The following is a 20,759-nucleotide window of genomic DNA, read 5'->3' as shown; positions in this document are numbered from 1 at the left end:
TCTCTTCCAAAAATTCAACATCCTCCATGGTGTTGCGACATCCAGTCAGGAACATAGCATAAGCATTTAATGCTTTTGCATCATCATTTTTCACTTGCGGCCATTTGAGTGCTTTCTCAATGAATGCGCTTGCGATCCTTAGCTCATCTCCATAGTGCTTATGTAGCAACCGTCTGGCCTCACGGTAACCTTTGCTAGGAGTCATGTGAACACAACTGCGAATTAGCTCCTGTGGTTCGCCAGCAGTGAACTGTTCCAAAAAATACAGCTTATCTTGATCGTTATCAGTCTTTTGCTCTACTGCATGTTCGAAGGCTCTTATGAAGGCCTTATACTGTAGTGCATCACCTTTAAAAACAGGAATGTCCTTTGTTGGCAACTGAGCCAGCTGCTGCTGTTTCACAAGTAACTCAGTGATTGCATTCTGTTTCTGCATGACTGACAATAGATCATCACTTCTGTTAATGTGAGCATTAAGCCCATGAGTGGAGACTGGATGAGGCAGTTGTGGTACCTGTGCGTTTTGCACTTGTGAATTAGCGTGACTACCCACATCAGCTTGTTGTGGGAGCATTATGCCAACTCTTTCCTTTTGAACTGCTCGACCTTGCGATCTTTGTATTGACACATAACTGTTCAGACCATCTTCAGATCTTTCATATTCTTTGAGCACCTTTAATTTTGCTTGACTTTCTGCTAATGCAGTCTCCAACTCTAACTCTTCCTTTTCTGCTTTGACTCTTGCTGTTTCAAGCTCAAGATGTTGCCTAATCCTAGCCAACTCTAACTCAAGTTCTTGCTTTTTCTTCAATGCTGCGGCTCGTTCCAGCAAGGCTGCGTGTTCTGCCTCCTGTTTAGCACGAGTGGAGGAAACTCTAGATGTTGTAGATGCTCGGCTGACTTGAGACCCACGCGAGCTATGAACTGCATCCTTTCTAGCTCCAACCTGTGATGCACTGTCATCTGGGTTCACAGCTTCCTCCAAGTCATCTGCAACGTGCTCCTGCTGCTCAGCTTCATTTGGAATCATATGCTTATGATCCTCTGCTATCCATTTCTTTGTTGTTTTCATAAACTCTGTTATTGATGCCATTTTGGGCTCAAACCAATTGTCCTGGTCAAACATTTTTTCTTCTTCAGACAAAAGGCTCATAACTTGGTTATTGTGACTGTGAAACTCATTCAGAGCCAATGCAAAGTCACTTTCCATCTTTTCATTCACATTTTGAAGGTTCTGAGCATCACTCATCATTGTCTTTATCTCCTTTATTTTGCCTGTGATTGTTCCTAATGTTCGTCTTCTTAAGGCAATGAATCTTTGTAATTTTTCTTCCAAAGCCTTCTCTGTTAACTTACACGTTCTTCCCACCTCTCTTTCATCTGCCATCTTACAAGTTGCAGTAGTTTATTGGCTCAAGTTGCATGCACTATTTGTCTTCTCCTTAGATTTTTTAATAGACATAGTGTAAACCAGCTTCATAACGTGCCAAAAACTCCACATTGACTGCATCAAATCCTGTTTTACAACATGCAGTCCCACAGGCAGAGAGAGAAAAAAGAGAGCAGGGTTGACGACAACGCGAAGTTAAGTTTCACTTTCGTTTTCCACCAAACTTAACGAGCCGCCGAAAGACGTCCTTTTCCTCTTACAGCATGAATAAAAGAGTTTGTTACCTTCTTCTAAAGAATAATCCAAAGAATTATCCGGTTCTGTGCCAGCATCCTTAAGCAGTGCCTTTTATCTTACATTCCGCTAGGCTGCGCCCTTCCATCCGAGCGCCGTGCAGCCGATCCCCCACTTACTGGTGAAGCGAGTTTTTTGACTTATGTAGTGGCGGCACTCCGTCTCTATTTCACTCTTCTGTCCCACCTTTAGGAGTCAGTCCGGCAACATGCATTTGAACGCGAGCAAGTCCATTTTCTTTTCTTGCAAAAAAGATGTTTATTGAAACTTTGAATTTATATGGCAAGGCTCGGTCAAAAAACTGTGTTGCTTCCAGCTTATCCGACTCCCCAACTACGTAATTACGGTGTGCCGGAAGCCCAAAATACTAAAAAGCGCATTAGAATGTCGCACTTCTATATTTTTATACCTTTAACAAACAGTATTTGAAATTAACTAGAAAATATATTCTTAGCAACAAACATGTATATTTCTCCTTTAATCGTTTTACCACTACCAATAAAATTAACCTTTAACTGGCTCTTACATAGATGTAATCCATGTTTTCATGTCTTCAGTAACTTTGCTGTTATTTATGTTATTTCTAAGTGTGCTGTCGTCTCCACAGCAGTGATCTGGTTTCTCTGCAGGTTCAATAAACTTTGGCCTCACTTGATCTTCTTGTGTGCTTCTGTGGGTTTCACAAAGATGTCTGATGGAAAATGTAAGTAAGTAAAATTTATTTATATAGTGTTTTTTAACAAATAAAAATCACAAAGTGCTTTACAACACAGGAAATGGGAATATAAAAACAATATAACAGTAAATAAAACAATGTAAAACTATAAAAACAGCATAAGAAGAAATTAATCAAATGCTTTTCTAAATAAAAATGTCTTCAGCTGTTTCTTAAAAGAATCAATGGAGTCCGTGCAGCGAAGAGACAGTGGGAGAGAATTCCACAACCATGGTGCCACAGTCTGAAAGGCCCCAACGTGAGTTGTTGTGGTGAACCCAAACACACTTCAGTCACCTTCAGAGCAGATAACAAAGTTCATGTGAGCCACAGACTTAAAGCAGCAGGAACACTTTCACACATGAGTCTCAGTTACTGTGCAGTTTGGTGTCTGATGATCTCTCAGGAACAATAAAGAGAACATCTGTAACATCTGTCTTCATCCAGTCTGAGAGAATCTGCAGACAGACGACTGTTTTCAGAAAGTTCATCAGTAAAGTAAATAACTTCAGACTGGTAGAGCTGAGAGTCAAAACTAAAGTGCTCACAGCACGTTTTCATACAGTAAGAGTGATGAGAGTGAAATGAAAGCATGATGCAGATTTATAACGTGACTCAGAGCAGACGACCACATGAAGAAAAATTTATTTTATTGTGTTCATTTACAGTTTAGAAAGGAATGAATCACTGATGATGAATGTGATGTTTGCCTGTAAGCTTTTACAGCTGTCTGTGTCACTGGGAGATGCAATGAACATGATTTAATATCTGAAAATTAACACATAAAGTCTACAGTCATACATACATACACATCATACATACATATCTACAGATGGATTTGTCACATGAATTCATATTTTTAAATAGAAACATTTTTCCATGTAAAAGAAAATAACAGCACCAATAAACTCTTACTGTACAATGTGTTCGAGTGTCTTCTAAGCATACGGGTGAAGTAATTTCCATAAGAAAACTGGCAGTAAATCCTTTACAGACAGGTCTGTGTATGTTAAAGTGCCCCCTGGTGGAAGGTTACGGTCATTTGATTGATGCTGATTTAAAAGAAAAATTGAGTCTATTCATGAAGCACAGGAAACAACAACCACCATCTGAAGGCACTTTTACAGTAAAACATTTTAATCAGGACTCCCTGAAATCTGCACGAACTGATTGGACAAGTCAGAAAGTTTCTATCAAAGCAGAAAGAAAACTGAACGCGATTCTTACTTATAGAAATAAAAATATTACATACAGTGTAGAATAACAAAGTTAAGAAGTGCGTACAGTGCTTAAAGCTGAATATAGTAAATATTAAAAGCTTCTGTGATATAAACATAAGTGTTTTATCTGTTTAAAGTGAAGCAGCAGGTAGTTTGGTATTAAAAGTAAAGTTAAAGAGACGTTAGCTCAGCAGGAGGTCGAGAGCAGGAAGTAGCAGCTACAGCTCACAGTATGAAGACAAGTTTGGTCTGACAAACTTATGAAGACTTCAGCTGGTGTTCATGAAAGTGGATGAGCAGTCAGTGAAAAGCTAAAGCTACAGCTTTAACTTTGGGACAGTTTTCTACTTCTTAAAACTCTGTAATAGATGTTTAAACATGAAATCTGAAAATATCTGCTGGACTGTTTGGTGATGCTTTACACCAAAGAAAATTCAACCGTCTGAATGCTCAGAATCACCTCTGAGAAGCTGTAGGAGCAAAAGAGAGACTCACAGATCAGGCGAGGAAAAGAAGAACCTCTGACACATTTCAAACAGGCTGCTGTTCAGCTGGAGGCTGGTAGGAATCCTGTATCTTTTGTTCTTGATGTTTTCTGTACATAAAAAAACCAACAACAGCAGCAACAAGAAGCACAGCACAAATAGACAGACCGACTATCATTCCAACAGATCCTGCCTCCTTCCCTCCATCCTGTCCATCTCCTCCTGTCTGACCTGCAGGTGAGAAACAGGTGTGAGGTGTCAGCTGTCAGGTAGGTGATGAGTGAAGAACAGAACAGAATCCATTTCCTCTTCAAACTGCTGTCAGACATTATCTACTGCACTCTGATCACATCACTCAGACCAGCTGCTTTCTACAAAGTCTCATCAACAACATCTTTAGAAACAAACATCAACAACCAGGAAGCAGCTTCACCTCTGATCACACACTCAACTCTACTCACTCACCTGGAGGAACAACAACACTCAGGTAGATGCTGCTGATGAGCTTTATACTGTCTCCATCTTTCTGGACATGACACTTGTATGTTCCAGTGTCATTAATCATCACATTCCTCAGAATCAAAGACACGTCTCCATCCTTCATCTGTCTGTCCTGCAGATCCACCCGGTGCTTAAAAGATGGATGCTGGTGATCTGGAAGAAAGTGGCCGTCCCGGTAAAAAAGCACACATTCGTGTTCCTTCAGGTCAGCTCTGCTCCACTCTACAATTATGATGTTGTTATTGTTTGGAGCTTCACATGTCAGATTGACGTCCTGTCCAGGCTTCATTGTGATGATTTGCTCTAAAACTGGAAACAACACAGACCAGGGAGGTTAAAGGTCAAAGTACAACTGTTCACTTCTACGTAGCCAATCAGATGAAAGACAGAATTGTGATGTGTGCTTGTTAAACAGCTCTACCAAAAATACTGAAATGATCATTGTTGTGGTCATTATTTCTTTCAACTATGATCGGGATGTGGGTATTTGGAGCTCAACATGTCAGAGTGACGTCCTGACCAGACTCAGCTGTGAGAGATTTAAGGTCTGAAAGAGGACATTACAGAGCAGAGAGGTTAAAGGTCAAAGTACAACTATTCACTTGTACAGCAGCCAATCAGAGTGAAGATCAGAGATAGACCACTGACCACCTGAGCATCACACCTGTTAGACTCTTTTAGAAGAAGAACAGGGAATCAAATTAAGCCCTGTTCTTGAAATTCTTGGTAAAAACATGTTTTTATGACAAAATGTGTGATGTTGGTAGTGAAGACTAATATACATCATCTAATCACTGGAACACTGGGATCTAAAGTGTAATTAAAGTGTAATAAATATTATATAGACATAAACAAATAATTTATAAAGGTCTTATTTGAATGATTACTGTCATACAGATGAATGACAGACACTGGTGGGTGGGCTCCAATCACTGATATCAGCAGAGAAACCTGTGCTGTAAATTCATTAAAACATCTGAATGAAAACTGTCTCTGCTTTCAGTGAGAGAATAAAGTTTCACCTCCGACTCCATCTGTTCTCTAGTTTTTCTACTTTCAACAGAAAATGAAGTGACATCATCCTCACTGTAAACTGTTGTGCACACACACTGTGCCACCATAAAGAATATAACTGTAAAAAGAAAAACTTCAAAAGTACATCCATTAGTTACAGATGATCTGTTTTTCAACTATTTTAAAAACAGATGAGTTTTTCTTTTACTTTTTTATTCCCACTTGTGCTTCTGGTGTGAATATAAACAGGAGGCAGGTTTGCTGGAACAAAACCTCCAGACTCACAGTAAAACATCATCATGCCAGTGTTATAACATACAACATCCACAGAGGTGGAAAGTTCAGGGAAGTGTCTTCATGATCCAGAGGTCGCTCATGGACCATTACCATTGGTTAGAATTACCCCATCAAAATAAAGAAGAGGAAGAAGTTTACACTTTTTCCATTTAAATATATTTTTTAAGCTTAATTAAACTAAAACCTAACACTTTGCCAGCTTCTAGCTTTGCTTGACAGCATGTAGAACAAACATGATGACATGAACTCCTGGAAAACTTACAGTCAACCAAACAAATCAACTTTTTTTTTGCTGTGAGCAAACAAACGAAAAAGAAGTAAAGCCGACTGAGCCCAAAAGACAGCTGTAAACATGTGTGGTCATTACAGTCACAGATTGCTGATCATTGAACAGCGAATTGACCAGCAGGTGTTGTTTTCAGACTTCAGTGTTTCACGAAGCCTCGCTTAGCTTATCACTAGTTTTCTTCACCATGTTAATGCTGTGCTACTCCCACACTAAGCTCACCTGTATTAACTCAATAGTATTTACATACAAATAAGTTAAGACACGATAAATAATTAAATATCCCAGAATAAATCACTTTGATTCTTCGATGAGCCTCAGTAACTGAAGTTGTAAAACTTATATATAACGGAAACCCGACTTGTTTTACGCTTGCGTGAAAAGAGCACTTTCCCTTTCTTTGGATGGGTCCTATGGACATTACAAACACACTAAAGTTATATGTGTATGTCTAAAGATGTTTACTATTTATGGTATAAGTGGCTTCAATTCAAGCTTTCTGCATTAAAAAACATTCACAAGAGTGTTTGATAATTTCAGGAATCCGCTTTATATAACACAGACAGCGACGTAGACATATTATACAGGTGTTAAGTAAGTATTTCAGTCTTTTTAATTCAGCACAAGTGAGAAAACCACATTTCCTCCTCTTCACTGGGACAGGAAGTAGGTTTTTTTCTTAGGGAGCGGGGCTTGTTTCTGCGAGAGCTCGGCTGTGACAGTGTTGTGTTTCCTCGCTCCTTCTTTTGACGGATTCTTTCGTTTGAGAACATTTTGTTTTATCTCAGTCGTTAGAGAGATGATAGAAACAACTTCTGAACACAAACGCTGCGTAATTAGAAAGTTTAACGAGAATATTCAGACGACTTTAAAGAAGAAGGACCGTGTTTGGTTTCGGAGAGAAGCTTCATGAACAGGCGTCGAGCAGACACCGCCCTCATCCTCCGCGTTCTCTGACGTCGATATGGGAGGACTTTTGAACACATGATGTTCATGGTGTCTGTTCAGAAACAGACACGAAAAACAGCTGCATACAACTGGCCTCATAGAACTCAACTCTTAAACTAGTTGTCTGTTCACAGTGAGAGCGGGGCTGACTTATTTGCACAAAGGGGAGGACATTGGCTGATATCGTAACTATGATGTGAATGTGTGTTGTTATGTGTAGTTACAGAGTAACCCGGCATTCCAGTTGTGGCAATGGGAATTTTATAGAGAGAACAAGATGAAACACCAGTGTGAAGAAAAACTCAGGTTCTCGCTTTAACTCACCTGCAGACACGATCGAGAACAGACAAGCAGCCAGCAGAATCCAGCAGACTGATGTTACCATTACTTGTAGTTTTGTGGGTCGTGATCAGATCAGAGTGGTAAAAAAGTTGGTGTGAAAAGTTCCCGACCGATCGTGAATATTTGCTGGAGAATGATCACTAACGCTCCAGTTACACAGGGCAGCAGATCGATGAGAGACCCTCTGACAGCAACCGAAAAATGTGTTCCTCACCGGGATGGTGAAACCTGTGCTCTGCTGCTGTTGGGACAGTAGTCAAATTGCGTCTGAGTTGAGAGATTGCGGAAGTAAAACAATTCTTCAAAGTAAAGTTTCGTCTCGTGCAACATGCTGATTGCAATGGTGAAGCAAAACTTTTAATTTGAAGGATCTTCAACATACACTCAGTGTATTCCCGCTGACTTTGTGTGTTAGCGTTCGTGTTGGGTGTTCATCTGTGGACAGAGCAGTTTGTCGCGAAAGTCACGTGGTCTGTCGATCATGCTGGAAGGAGGAGCTTTTCTCCTGTATGACAACACGTTGATGTCGCTCAATAAAGTATATCATATAATATTCCAGTAAATAATAATCACCCCAGTATTTATGAGCACAATCACCGCCCCATCATTTTAGCTGTTTTAACTTAAATATATCATCTGCTTATGGATTTATTTAAACACTGACTGAAATCATACTGGCAGAGTTTTTGACATTAATAGACCTCGATTACCCTAACACACATTAATCAAAAAACACATTAGATGACTAAATAAATAAAGCACAAAAAAATCAAATGAGGGTGTCTGACACTGTTGCAGTAAAAAGGAGGAGAAACACAAACTAACTCAGAGACACAGACTGATGCGACACAACCAGTAAGTCGGTGTACAGCGTAGCACACAGGAGTGTTAGCTTATTACGTACACGTTGGTAAGTTGTCTTGTGGCAACTGACAAACTGAAACAAACCAACGTGCTGTGTGTGCAACAGCGCGACAAACATAGTGCAGAAGCCGAAGCTGCATTCACTTACACTCGGATATCTGAGCTGCAGTGTGAAAACATAATGGTACATTTGATATTTACTTGAATTTTATTGTTTTAGCTGGCACCTGGGGTGGCCTGTGCCCCCCCCCCCAGGCCACCCCGTATGGGATCAGAACGATGCCACCTTGAAACGAAACCGCAAAAACCATTGTAACTGAAATAAATGTACTGAGAAATCTTGTGTTGAAACCGAAAAAAAAATTAATTGAAACTATTTTTTTCTTTTCAGTTACAATTTTTTTTTCAGTTTCAATCCATTTAAGTTAAGCTTAAGTTAAAATGTTACATTTTTCCTCAGATTTTATTTTAGCATTTTTTACTGAGTTTGTTACAAATATTCAGGTTAAAAAACTGTCCGAATTATTTTTAATAGAGAGCACAACATATATTTAACTTTCTACAGGACTTAAAGCTATTATACTATATAAAAGTCCGGACCCTCTGAGGATTATCTGAGTACTTCTAACATTACACAAAGCAAAGGTCTCCATCAGTGTTCATGAAATGCTGGGTTTATCCTTCTTGTGAGGGAGCTGCTGGTGAAGATCACGAGCCCTGCTTGATCCCGGCGATGACTTTCAGTCTTCCTGGTGTTTCTGAAATGACGCCTCTCACTGTGGGTCAACAGAACATCTGGCACAGGACAGCTGTGATGAAAGAAATTGAAGAAGTTTTGAAAGAAAAAAAATCTTGGAAATGCCCTATATGTGAGAAGCAGAGTTTGTATTTACTTTTCTTTTGCCAATCAAGATAACTAAAAGTATCATTTTCACCATACAATTACTAACCTCATCTCCTGCACTGTCTGTTTTGGGCTCGGGGCTTGTCCTTCCCAGCGCTCATGAGACTGCTTTTGGTGTACTGTGGTATGAGGTGCTAACCTGCTGACAGTGTTGGGAAGGTTAATTTTAAAATGTATTTCACCAAAGATTATAGAAGTAATGTATTCTGAATACTTTACAACTACATGAATGTCCTATTGCTGTGTGATTTATTACTATTACTGAAGGTTACTCTCCATACCAACTAGATGTTTAAATCTTACTATAAATGAGTAACAGTAAGTGGACATTAGGTAAGGCTGCACTCTTCACAGCGATTCCGCGCAGAGGTCTGCGGCTCCGACCCGTAGTAAAGGGACCTCTGGCTAATAGGTCGGGTTCCGTGTCGGGCTCGTAGCTGAAAACTAGCTTTACTTTGTTGTCTGGGTCAATTTTGCTAGCGAGAGACAGAGAGAGGCGTTGAAAGGCTTCTCCAACGGAACTTATTGTTTCGGAGGAAAACACGAACACAGTGTACAGTTGAGTCTTAATAGCTTACTTACAAATGGGCTCATCAGGCACTCTTCTTGGCTGCTGTGGTTATTATTATATTTACATGCTTCCAGCTCCCGTTTTTGCTCCGTGACAGCTCGGACTTCCTTTCTCTCCCTCCCTCGCTCACAGACACATAACGTGTATGGTAGTCCATTCTCCCTGCAGCACGGACTACACTGCCCATGAGGCTACATTCTTTAGAGCTATACCTGTAGCATTCTGCCTATTGCCTTCATATTAAATCATTTTTGTATATTAATTTTTAGAGCCTCTTATTGCGTGTTTTGTTTGGGTTTCCACCGGCGTGGAATTACCAAAAATTGAGAGACCATAGCCTAACATATGATACGGCAACATATGGTATTTGGTTGTTGGGAAGAAAAGGAAGAGAGAGAGCGAGTGAGTGAAAAAGAGAGAGAGAGTTTTGATACGTGAGAGATTTGTGACGTTTACCATGTTTGGAGTCTCAAGTTAGTGTGTTGTCTTCTGTAGTGTAGTCGTTTTGTTTTGTGTGTCAGTTCTACTAGTGAATGTCACAGTTGCTGCAAAAAAGCCACCAAAGGCAGATTGCAGTGTAAACGCTGAGTGACACACCTGCTGTCAGACCTGCAGGTTTATCCCTGTGTTGTTTTCACCTGTGTTATAGTGACACAAACTATTTTTTGGAGTTGCATAAATAATTTGTGTGTCTTCTTATTTGACGCAGCACACCTGATTGTTCTGTAAATAGCTTTGAATGGTTATATAAAAACGTCTGAGTCTTGGCTGCATTTTTAGGTAAATAGTACCAATGTAACTTTGTTGTTTGCAAAACTTGTTCATATTTCAAGTTATGAAAATGATTCATTAAACATGCTTGTGGTTTTTACAGTCAAAAATATCACTTTCTGTTTGTATTTTAAATTTTGTCTGAATTTAGATAAATTGTGGTGACACATTATGTCAAAATGAGTAAATAACAGTTTGGCAAGATAAACAGTTTTGAAAGGCGAAATATAGAAGCCAAATCAAAAGTAGTCGAAAACGGCCAATTATACCCTGGACACCAGAGGGTTAGAGGCTAAAAGCAAAGTTGCCACCAAGTATTGTTTATATTTGTGTGTATTGCTGCAGCTGTTTTGAGTATTAATTTGGTGCCTTTGGGTGAAATAATGGTAATATGAGTGATCCATATGGTCACAAAGAATAGCCACTTGTTTCTGTGCTACCAAAGTTCCCCGGCTTTCATTCAAAATGTGTTTATCGCCACCTACACATTAAACTACTGAAACAGTCAGTGCTGTTCTCCATGCCTGTCTGACTTGATGTTGGAAAAGCTTAAAAAGGGACCTTGAAAGTGCTTAAAAAGTGCTTGAATTTAACTCTGAAAAAAAGCTTACGAACCCTGAATATATAGTTTAATAGTTGTAAGTTTTATGTATATATTATGTAAGTCTTATTTGTAACTTTTATTTATGTATGTCATCTGGGACTGTATTAGGCTCAGATGAATATTGAGTTTAAAAAAATTAATAAATAAAGGGCCACGAGTCATACTTGAACCTGGGCCGGCCGCTTTCAGCCGTGCGATGTGACAACATGCTCATCCAACTGAGCTAAACCTGTGCCTGTCTGCATTAAAGCACCAAAATTGGAGAAGGCATAGAGAGGGCATAGCCTAGCATATGAAACCGGAAATGTCCGCTGTGTATTCTATTTATTTCAACATAGTAACTGTAATCTGATTACCACCTATTTAAATGGTAACTGTAATGGAATACAGTTACTCATAGTTGTATTTTAAAAGTGTAAGGTCGGTACATGTATTCTGTTACTCCCCAACACTGTTGTTGGTTTAGTTCTTTGTTGCACTGCAGCATGTGACAGTCATTAAAAGCTGCACTTTAGTGCCTAAAAGCCCACATGGACACACGATGTCATCTGCACCTATCAGGCGATCAGTTCACAGAGAGATAGATGTTACATGTAGTATTAGATATTTGACATTTAAATCCTGCGTAAATGATCAGTATTCAGGTTCATATGTACTTAATTGTAAAATAGTTTTACATGAGGTCCAGCTCCATCCCCACAACATTAAGGCCAGTAATGTTGTAGGGATGGAGCTGGACTCCCTCAAGGTGGTGTCGGAGAGGCGGATGCTGTCCAAAATAAAGACAATGTTGGATAACACCTCCCACCCACTCCATGACAGGCTGGTCAGTCACAGGAGCGCGTTCAGTGAGAGACTGAGAGTACCAAAAAGCACCACTGAACGACACAGGAAATCATTCCTGCCTGTGGCCATCTCCCTGTACAACGCATCTACTTAACACACTGTTTACTGCTACAACTACACGTTTGTTTTCCAGCTATTTATTAATGTGTGACTTATGTATAAATATATATATTGTACTGTTCTTAGTTAGCGTGTTGTCTGTTTGTCTGTTTTGTTAATGTTGGTTTATAATGGAGCACTGTAACAAAAAAATAATTTCCCCCAGGGATCAATAAAGTATTCTGATTCTGATTGCTTCATATTTGTTTGTGGCTTGAAGCAGGCACCTGAGAGTCCTTAAAGGTTACACACAAATCATTGCACACATTTCTAAGTCTTGGTTTACGCTTATGAATAATATCATACACGTTTGCAATTCTTCTGAGGTAAATTCTCTCCATACTTTTCTCATTATTTTCTCTCAGCCTTTCAGCTCCACTTTTCTGGGTGAGCGAACAGCAAAGGTAGAGAAGACAACCAGTTGTACCTTTCGGCCTCTCTTCTCTTTGGTGATCATTCATCTGTATCAGCTGACATCTTCTGTTCTCATTGCTGAGCAGACTGCAGCTCACCACTCTCTGCACAATAAAACACACAAAAATAAATAAGTGTGAACAAACAACCAAAAAGAAGAGTTTCACTGATAATGAGGTCTTTATTTCCTGTCTAGAATTACAAAAAATATTTCTTGGAAACTAACTGGCAGAAGGTCTTGTTGTGGATATTGTGGACAAACTCACGACCATATTTGTTATTAGCGCCACAAGAATGAGGAAACACACACTTTGCCAAAACAGAGCTATATATTTGCTGCATATTGTCTCATGCTATTTGCAAACCATCAAGTAAGATCCCAGAATCAGGTCTGAAGAACAGTCAGGAGATCAGGGGTCAGTTATGACTATGATGTGTGTGAGTAAGCAATAGTGTGCATCAAAGATCAAATGACATCCTAGAAAAATCATAATCAGAAACTGGATGAGGCGTGGCAACAAGCAGCGCGGACTCCAAAACGTTGTGCAGTTATTCTCTCACGCCATCTTTCCTCACTTTGACGCTAGCCCGTCCCTATTCAGCCCACGTACTCACAACAACTAAAAGGGATAGTGGAAAGAGGGCTTTTCCAAGACCGGTGCGTCTTTGCCAGTTCACAGCATGCGCAGATCTCCGTGACCTAGATTGACTGGTAATGTGGTGTTAATTTGTCAGGAAGCCTACTGCGTGGGTTTCATTGCGGCAGACAGAGAGAGGGAGACTGGTCTTTATTCCGAACAACATTTTAAAGTTAAATGTGCGCACACACTTCTCCGATATTAGAAATACATAAGACATTACCTGCACAGGTATATAGTCTGTGTTATGCAAACTTTCTAGTGTTCAGAAGCGTTTTGTACAGAATGCAGTAAACTGCAGGAGTAAAGTGCTTGCAAATGTGAGCAAGCGCTACAGATCCAAGCGAGCACAAGAACTCCCAAGATCAAAAAAGTGCAACACCAGGGTAATAGGATCAGATCTAATTTTGCATAGTTTTAAATTAGTTAAAGCTGAATGTGATATTTTGTGGCCTCTGTGTGATTCAGACTCTGTTTGACTGTTAAACAGTGACTCAGTGAGTCTGTTTAAATTTGGATCAGTTTTTCAAAGACTTCCTGTGTGTAAGAAAGCAGAAAGTGGAGCTTTGCTTATTTCTGGGATCAATATAATAAAAATGTGTTGATTTGAATCTCACACAGTTAAAGAATAAAACCAAACGTCTTTAACTGTGTGATTAAGAATTAGAAATCAAATATTTGGGCTGTCCTGTTTAAACAGCACAGAAAACAAAATGGAGAAATTCATGCAGAGTTTGTGGTTTTCAGCTGTTTTACGCTCTGCTGCACCTCCCACTGAACTTTCTTTTTGAAAAGAATACATAAAAAAATAAAGAGGAAGTACACACAGGGTGCAAAAATCCCGATGTTTGTTATCAGAGACTCGTGGCACTCTTCTCCTTGTATCGTACCCCACTAGACATGGATCCTGCCAGGGACCCTGGCTCCATGAGCAGTGTGAACTCTTATTATATTATATGAGTTTTAGCTGCACTGTGCCTCCTGACCTCGCTCCGTGGTATACCAACCCATGATTAATATTCACGATAAAAATATTAGCCGAACATCATGAAGTCTGTATGTGTTTCATAGTGTCGAACAACCTTTGTACAGTTAAAGCCAGTTACTACATGACGGAAACACCAACGTTTTCAATCAAAATTAGAAATGTTACTCTGAGACTGGGAGAACTAATAGAGCTGCATGTTGTGCAGTTAGTTTCCAAAACACGTAATTCATGGTTACATCCAATTTTAGACTGATGTGGGCCAAAGCCTAGCATAGCCTGTAACGTTATTATGATGGACACATTTTATGAGTGAGCTTGGCTTTAAGTGACTTACAGGTTTATTTGAAAAATACTTTCTTATATCCAGGTTCTTCCTTTTTGCTACCGTCCTCCTCTCAGCGCAGGATTGCCGCTGCTGAAATTAAACAGAGCTCCCTGAAAGGCACAGCCAATCGCATATGGCCATATTTGTCACATGATGTAGAACTCCAGTAGAGAACGTAATTTAACTCTTTCTGCACCGCTGGGTGACTGAGACGCTGACAGATCGGGTTTTTCTTTCTATCGGGTTTGTTTTTCTTTACGCGAAGAGATCAAATTATTGGTGGGGACAGGTCCCTTCCGTCCATGCCAAATCTACGCCCTTGGATCTGAGACATTTAGAACATTTAGAACAATCGAAGCGTCGGAGTTGAAGAACGGGAAATGTCTGCTGTGACTGCGTCACTCTGCTCGACTTTGCTGTTTGTCGGCCTCTTCGTGTTTGTCTCTGCAGGTGAGATTCACTCTGTGGGACAGAGAGGAAAAGCATCAGTCTGCTTTACATGTTAACAACATTTCCTGAAGAATTATTTTCATATTGATTCAGTTTCTCCGTGTTTGTGAAGAAGACACGAGGCTGGGTGGAGTCTGTGTGGATGTAACATGTCCCTGTGATCAGATCTCACAGTGTAACGTATGTGTCAGTGTAATGTGTTGTAGTGTCAGGAGTCATTATACAGCCAGAAGCAGATCTATAGAGGTGGCATGGAGTGACATGTGTCACCATATAATCTCTTGCCACACCGAGTGCCATCGTAGTTTTGTAAATGACAATATTCTTTATTAAGTGGTGGCACATGCCACTCCATGCCACCTCTATAGATCAGCCTCTGAGTTTTAAATGGTTGTACAAAAAAGTCAGAATCATTGGCTGCATTTTAAAACATATTACACAATGTAAAAATGTGTAAAGAAATGACTCTGACTTCTGTAGCTGTAGCTACAGAAAAGGCAGCATGCAGAGACTCACAGTGTTTTATAATGAGAGGCTGCTTTCTCTCACTGATTATGTTCACTTATTATCAGGACGTGTTTGTGGAACCTGCAGAAAGTCAGTTCATTAAGTAAACTGTGAAAAACACAAGAAACCAAATGTCTGTGAGTTCAGACCAACCAATAACATCTTTACATGTAACATCTCCTCACATTAATAATGACGATTATGAAAAATACTATGAAAAAAACAAACATAAGACACTCTGATGCAGTTAACATTTACAATATGAAACACATATATGGTAAATGAATCAAAGAGAACTGAATCGATGTGTGAGCTCTTTGATATCATTTCCTGTAGCTTCTCACTCTTTTTCGCTGCTATAGAAGTGAACATTTCTGCTTTGACCTTTAACCTCTTTGCTCTGTGTTGTTTTCTGTTTCAGACCAGGAAAACATCACAGCAAAGTCTGGACAGAACGTCACTCTGACATGTCGAGCTCCAAACAGCAACATTAGAGCTATAGAGTGGAGCAGAGCTGACCTGGGAGATAAATATGTCCTTTTGTACCGAGATGGACACTTTGATGCAGCCAACCAGCATCCATCTTTTAAGAACCGGTCGGATCTGCAGGACAGACAGATGAAGGATGGAGACGTGTCTTTGATTCTGAAGAATGTGATGACTGCTGATAATGGGACATACAAGTGCCGTGTCATCATGAGTGGGACAAACAATGAACACATTTGCAACATCACACTGAGTGTTGTTGATCCTCCAGGTGAGTGAGTAGAGTTGAATGTGTGTGTGATCAGAGGTGAAGCTGCTTCCTGGTTGTTGATGTTTGTTTCTAAAGATGTTGTTGATGAGACTTTGTAGAAAGCAGCTGGTCTGAGTGATGTGATCAGAGTGCAGTAGATAATGTCTGACAGCAGTTTGAAGAGGAAATGGATTCTGTTCTGTTCTTCACTCATCACCTACCTGACAGCTGACACCTCACACCTGTTTCTCACCTGCAGGTCAGACAGGAGGAGACACAGAGGATGGATCTGTTGGACTGATAGTTGGTTTGGTAGTTTCTGCTGTGCTTCTTCTTGCTGTTGTTGTTGGTTTTCTGATCTATAGAAAACATCAGAAAGGTGTTTTATAACTGAGCTGTTAAATCTCACTGTCACATGACATGATCCTATGACCCCCTCCGCAAATCTTTTCGTAGTGGAGGGGTTTGTGTGTCCCAGGTATGGAAATTTAAATTCTTAAATTTGAAAAGCAGAAATTATCTGCCTGATTTATGTCAGATATCACTTTTTATATAATTTATTAAGTTATTCTTGATTTCATTGTCTCATATTTTACAGTATCATTGATTGTGTTTTATCTTCAGGTTCAGCTGTTTGTAGATCAAACTTGTTCTGAGAGGTTTGAACAGTATAAATTAATCCTCATCTACAGATGAGCTGTTACAGTATAATTACTGACACTGACTGAACCAAGTGACAACACAAACACTGTATGTGATAAAGAAAAGACAAATTACTGTAGATTATAGACGATCAATAATCTGCCCGATAGTGTTCAGGACTTGTTGATCAGCTACAACTGAATAATTGTTATAATGAACAGTGTTATGAAACCAAGGAGAGAAATTATTTTCATGGAGCTGCAGAGTCAGATGTTTCCTCTCCGATCTGTGAAACTTTGAACTTTTCCTACAGTGAAGGAAAATCTTCAGTCTGTTGCTGCAGTTTAAAGCAGATCACACATTAGTTTAACATTTAACAATGTTTTTTGTGACTTTTCTTGTTCATTTCTTATAAAATTTGAAAGATCAGTCCTGAATTTTTTCTATTAATTTTCTTTAATTCTTCAATTGTTTGTTTTCTGTGGCCGTAAAAGATGAAAGAAGTTTTCTGACCTTTTCCTGCAGATTTTATCTGAGCTGAATGAGTCCAAACAGACCACTGAACATGTGTGAAGGAAAAAAACACACAATAAAAATGCTCTGTGAATCTTTTTCCCTGCCTGAGAGAAGAAGCTGAGATTTAAGTTTGTTCCTGTAACAAGAAACAAAAAGATGGAGGATTGTTCTCAGAGTGGAAACATGATTGAAAGCTGCTGTGAACAGATTTAAATGATGCTCATTTTTAGACAATGTTTTGATAACTGTGCAGGATTATCAAAGTTTTTCATTCTTCAACCTGAAAATATTTTCACTCAATAATAGATTCAAGAAAGTCCATATATCATATTTCACAGTGAATATATCTTCCTGGTTCTCGTCTCTCACCAACATGAATACATCGTGTTGATCACCTCTCAGGCTGTTTGAAGCTAACTGGTGTTTGTGTGTCTCACGTACAGATTCAGTCTATTATTTCCTCCAGTTGACAAAAACATTTTCACTTTCAAACATCTTGTTCTGAGAAACCTTTGAAACTTTTTCTTCAAAACAAGAAAAAAAATCACTATTAAACTAAATGTGCAGCACTCGGTGTTCCCATTTAGACAGAACTGATTGCACTTAATGAACAGATCATAAAATCATCTCTGTCAGCTTCACCTTCATCTTTGCCGTCTGATATTTTCATTTTCAATGATTCACATATACAAGTGATCTTTGTGTGATCCCTTTCATCTTTATTCAAAGTGGAATAAAACAGACATTTCTTAAAGAACAGGAGGAATCTTAAAGTCAAACATCTCCCTCTAGTGGCCATAAACCATGTGGGAAGATAAATATTACATCATAGATGTGAGATAAATTCAGATTATGTTACAACATCTATGTGCAGCTTTAAGCCACAATGTTTTCATTTAAATTGATTTAAGAAAAAAAATAAAATGGAAGGTTTGTTTTTTTAAACTGGTATACAACAAATAATTACAAATTTAATTCATGCCATGAAAACAGAGCATTGCTTGCTACTGTGTTTGAACCAATAGAAAGCTGGTGCTCAGAGGAAGAGGGCTGGCTTTACTTGGTGTCAGTGACAGAAATGAAAAAAAGCTCAAATGAGTGAGAAGGACGATGAAGGAAACATCTGTGCTGTGTCTGCTCTGTAAGTAGAATCTCTGTGTTTGTTTGAATTCTTGTACTTTGACTGTCTGCTCTCCTGATAACTGATGATGGAGGAGAAGACATGAAAAACAAATCAGGCTGAATTCAAGTTCAAAACACCACGAGGACCAACTGCAGGTCTGAACTGACTCTTTATCTTTGCTCAGGAGTCGAGGAAACACAGCGGGCAGTGAAAAGCTCAAATCATTCACTCATTATATCAACACAGCTGCACAGTGGACACATGACTTAACTGTGTTATTTAAATTTAATGGGTATTCATAGTAGACATATAGTCATAGTGCAAATAATCATAATGGACATTTTATTAGCTACTCTTATAATAAAAACAGCAGTAGAAGAGCATGAAGACTGGAAAATGTATATTTGTTTGTCAGTAGCTTTCATCAGGCACAATATATATTTAGTTTTACACCATTTTTATGTGTTGACCAAACTTCATTGAAACATGTTACTGACACTGAACTGAAACTGATTAATTAAAGATGAGTTTGTGTGTTTGTCAGTTGTTTGTGTGAAGTTGTGGTTCCTGATGGTTTTTAACATACAATTGTAAGCCCTTTATTAAAAGAAACCTGGCTTTGACCCTTTAGTTTGCTCAAATTTTAGCCCTATTTCAAGACTTCCATTCCTTTCAAATCATTGGAAAGAATAGTTTTTACCCAACTGAATAAGTTTTTAAATGCTAATGGCATCATGGAACTTTTTCCGTCTGGTTTTAAACATCTACTCTTCACTGAAACTGCACTTTTACCTGTTTTTAATGTTATCTTTTTAGCTACTGATTGTGGAAGTTCTGTGATCCTTGTGCTTTTAGATCTTACTGCAGCGTTTGACACTGTTGGCCACAATATTCTTATCTCGTGTTTGGAACACCTGGTTGGCATCAAAGGTGCAGCACTGGATTGGCTTCGCTCATATTTGAGTGGCAGAACGTTTAGTGTTAAAGTTGAAACTTTTGAGTCCACCTCAGCCCCCCTTTCTTGTGGGGTGCCCCAGGGCTCAATCCTTGGCCCTCTTCTTTTTTCATTATACCTGCTCCCTTGGGGGTCTATTTTCAGAAAACACGACATATCCTTTCACTGCTACACAGACGACTGCCAAATTTATTTGCCTTTAGCACCAAATGGCCCAGGCTCCATCCAAATCCTTTTGAACTGCCTTGAAGATGTCAAAGCTTGGATGGCTCTGAACTTTTTGAGTTTCAATGCCAGCAAAACAGAGGTGATTGTATTTAGACCTAATAATATTTCATGCAACCTGCTCGTAAATTGTGGTTGGCTAGGGTCTTATATCAAGCAGCATGTGACAAACTTCAATCATTATGTACTCAGATTTTAAATTGAACAAACATATTAGTTCGGCATAGCAAAAAAGCTTTTTCCAGCTGAGGCAAATAGCAAAGCCAGTTTTGTCTTGGCGTGACATGGAGAAGGAAATACATGCCTTCATTTCAACACGGCTGGACTACTGTAATGCACTTTATGTTGGAGTCAGCCAAGGGTCTCTTGCTCATCTTCAGCTCGTTCAAAATGCTGCTGCCCGCCTCTTAACTTGTACTCACAGGCATGAACATGTAACACCTCTCCTGTCTTCTCTTCATTGGCTTCCTGTTCATGACAGAATTAATAAAAGTCCTAACACTGGTTTATAAATGCCTTAATGGTCTCGCTCCCCCATACCTTTCCGAGTTACTTCACCCTTATATTCCTTCACGGACCCTCAGATCAGCTGACCAGCTGCTGTTGGTTGTCCCAAAATCAAGGCTCAAACATAGAGGAGAGCGAGCCTTTTCATTTATGGCCCCAAAACTTTGGAATATGCTGCCTTTAAATATTAAACAGGCATTTTCATTTCCTGTTTTTAAAATGCTTTTGAAAATACACCTTTTTCCCATAGCGTTCAGGATGGTGTGAGTTGATATGTTTTTTTATGTGTTTTATTATGTTTTATGTGAGTGTCATTGGTTTTATCTTGTGCTTTACTCTTTGTTTCTGTGCAGCACTTTGGGCAAACCTTTAGCTTTTAAATGTGCTATATAAATAAATTGGATTTTGTTCTTTATGTTCATCTCAAATCAACCTGAGTGTCATTTCTCTTTAGTTCTGATCTCACTGCTGAGCAGCACAACAAACCAAGGTCAGTAACCTTCTTCTTCTTTTTTTCTGTCACAGTTTTATTCTGTCACACGTCTTGACAATTAAAAGATTTTTTGACTTTAACCCTATATA

General features: G+C 39.2%; 2 protein-coding genes and 1 long non-coding RNA gene across 4 annotated transcripts; 1 reads left to right on the top strand and 2 right to left on the bottom strand.

Moving 5' to 3' along the window:
• Positions 1–2,530: 2,530 nt before the first annotated feature.
• LOC120436878 (CD226 antigen-like) lies at positions 2,531–8,484 on the bottom strand. The gene is made up of 3 exons (XM_039607721.1): positions 7,475–8,484; positions 4,570–4,914; positions 2,531–4,335 (listed from the first exon to the last, which is right to left on the bottom strand). The coding sequence occupies exons 1-3, from the start codon at positions 7,533–7,535 to the stop codon at positions 4,151–4,153; spliced, it is 591 nt and encodes a 196-aa protein (XP_039463655.1). The 5' UTR covers positions 7,536–8,484; the 3' UTR covers positions 2,531–4,150.
• A 338-nt stretch (positions 8,485–8,822) lies between these two features.
• LOC120436965 lies at positions 8,823–14,637 on the bottom strand. Of its 2 annotated transcripts, none has more exons than XR_005610715.1 (4): positions 14,526–14,637; positions 12,579–12,669; positions 9,307–9,402; positions 8,823–9,165 (listed from the first exon to the last, which is right to left on the bottom strand). It is a non-coding gene; the product is annotated as an uncharacterized LOC120436965 (long non-coding RNA). The 2 variants fall into 2 exon arrangements; XR_005610717.1 differs by having other exon boundaries at positions 9,307–9,399.
• Positions 14,638–14,720: 83 nt separating this feature from the next.
• LOC120436910 (selection and upkeep of intraepithelial T-cells protein 7-like) lies at positions 14,721–17,475 on the top strand. Its single transcript, XM_039607739.1, has 3 exons — positions 14,721–14,966; positions 15,895–16,230; positions 16,469–17,475. Exons 1-3 carry the CDS (start codon positions 14,897–14,899, stop codon positions 16,597–16,599), a joined length of 537 nt encoding a protein of 178 aa, XP_039463673.1. The 5' UTR covers positions 14,721–14,896; the 3' UTR covers positions 16,600–17,475.
• The last annotated feature ends 3,284 nt before the right edge of the window (positions 17,476–20,759 follow it).

This window comes from Oreochromis aureus, linkage group 3, assembly GCF_013358895.1.
Source record: "Oreochromis aureus strain Israel breed Guangdong linkage group 3, ZZ_aureus, whole genome shotgun sequence".
NCBI classification, from domain to species: domain Eukaryota; kingdom Metazoa; phylum Chordata; class Actinopteri; order Cichliformes; family Cichlidae; genus Oreochromis; species Oreochromis aureus.
Note: the sequence above shows the minus strand (reverse complement) of the source record. Positions and strands in the feature narration are given on the sequence as shown.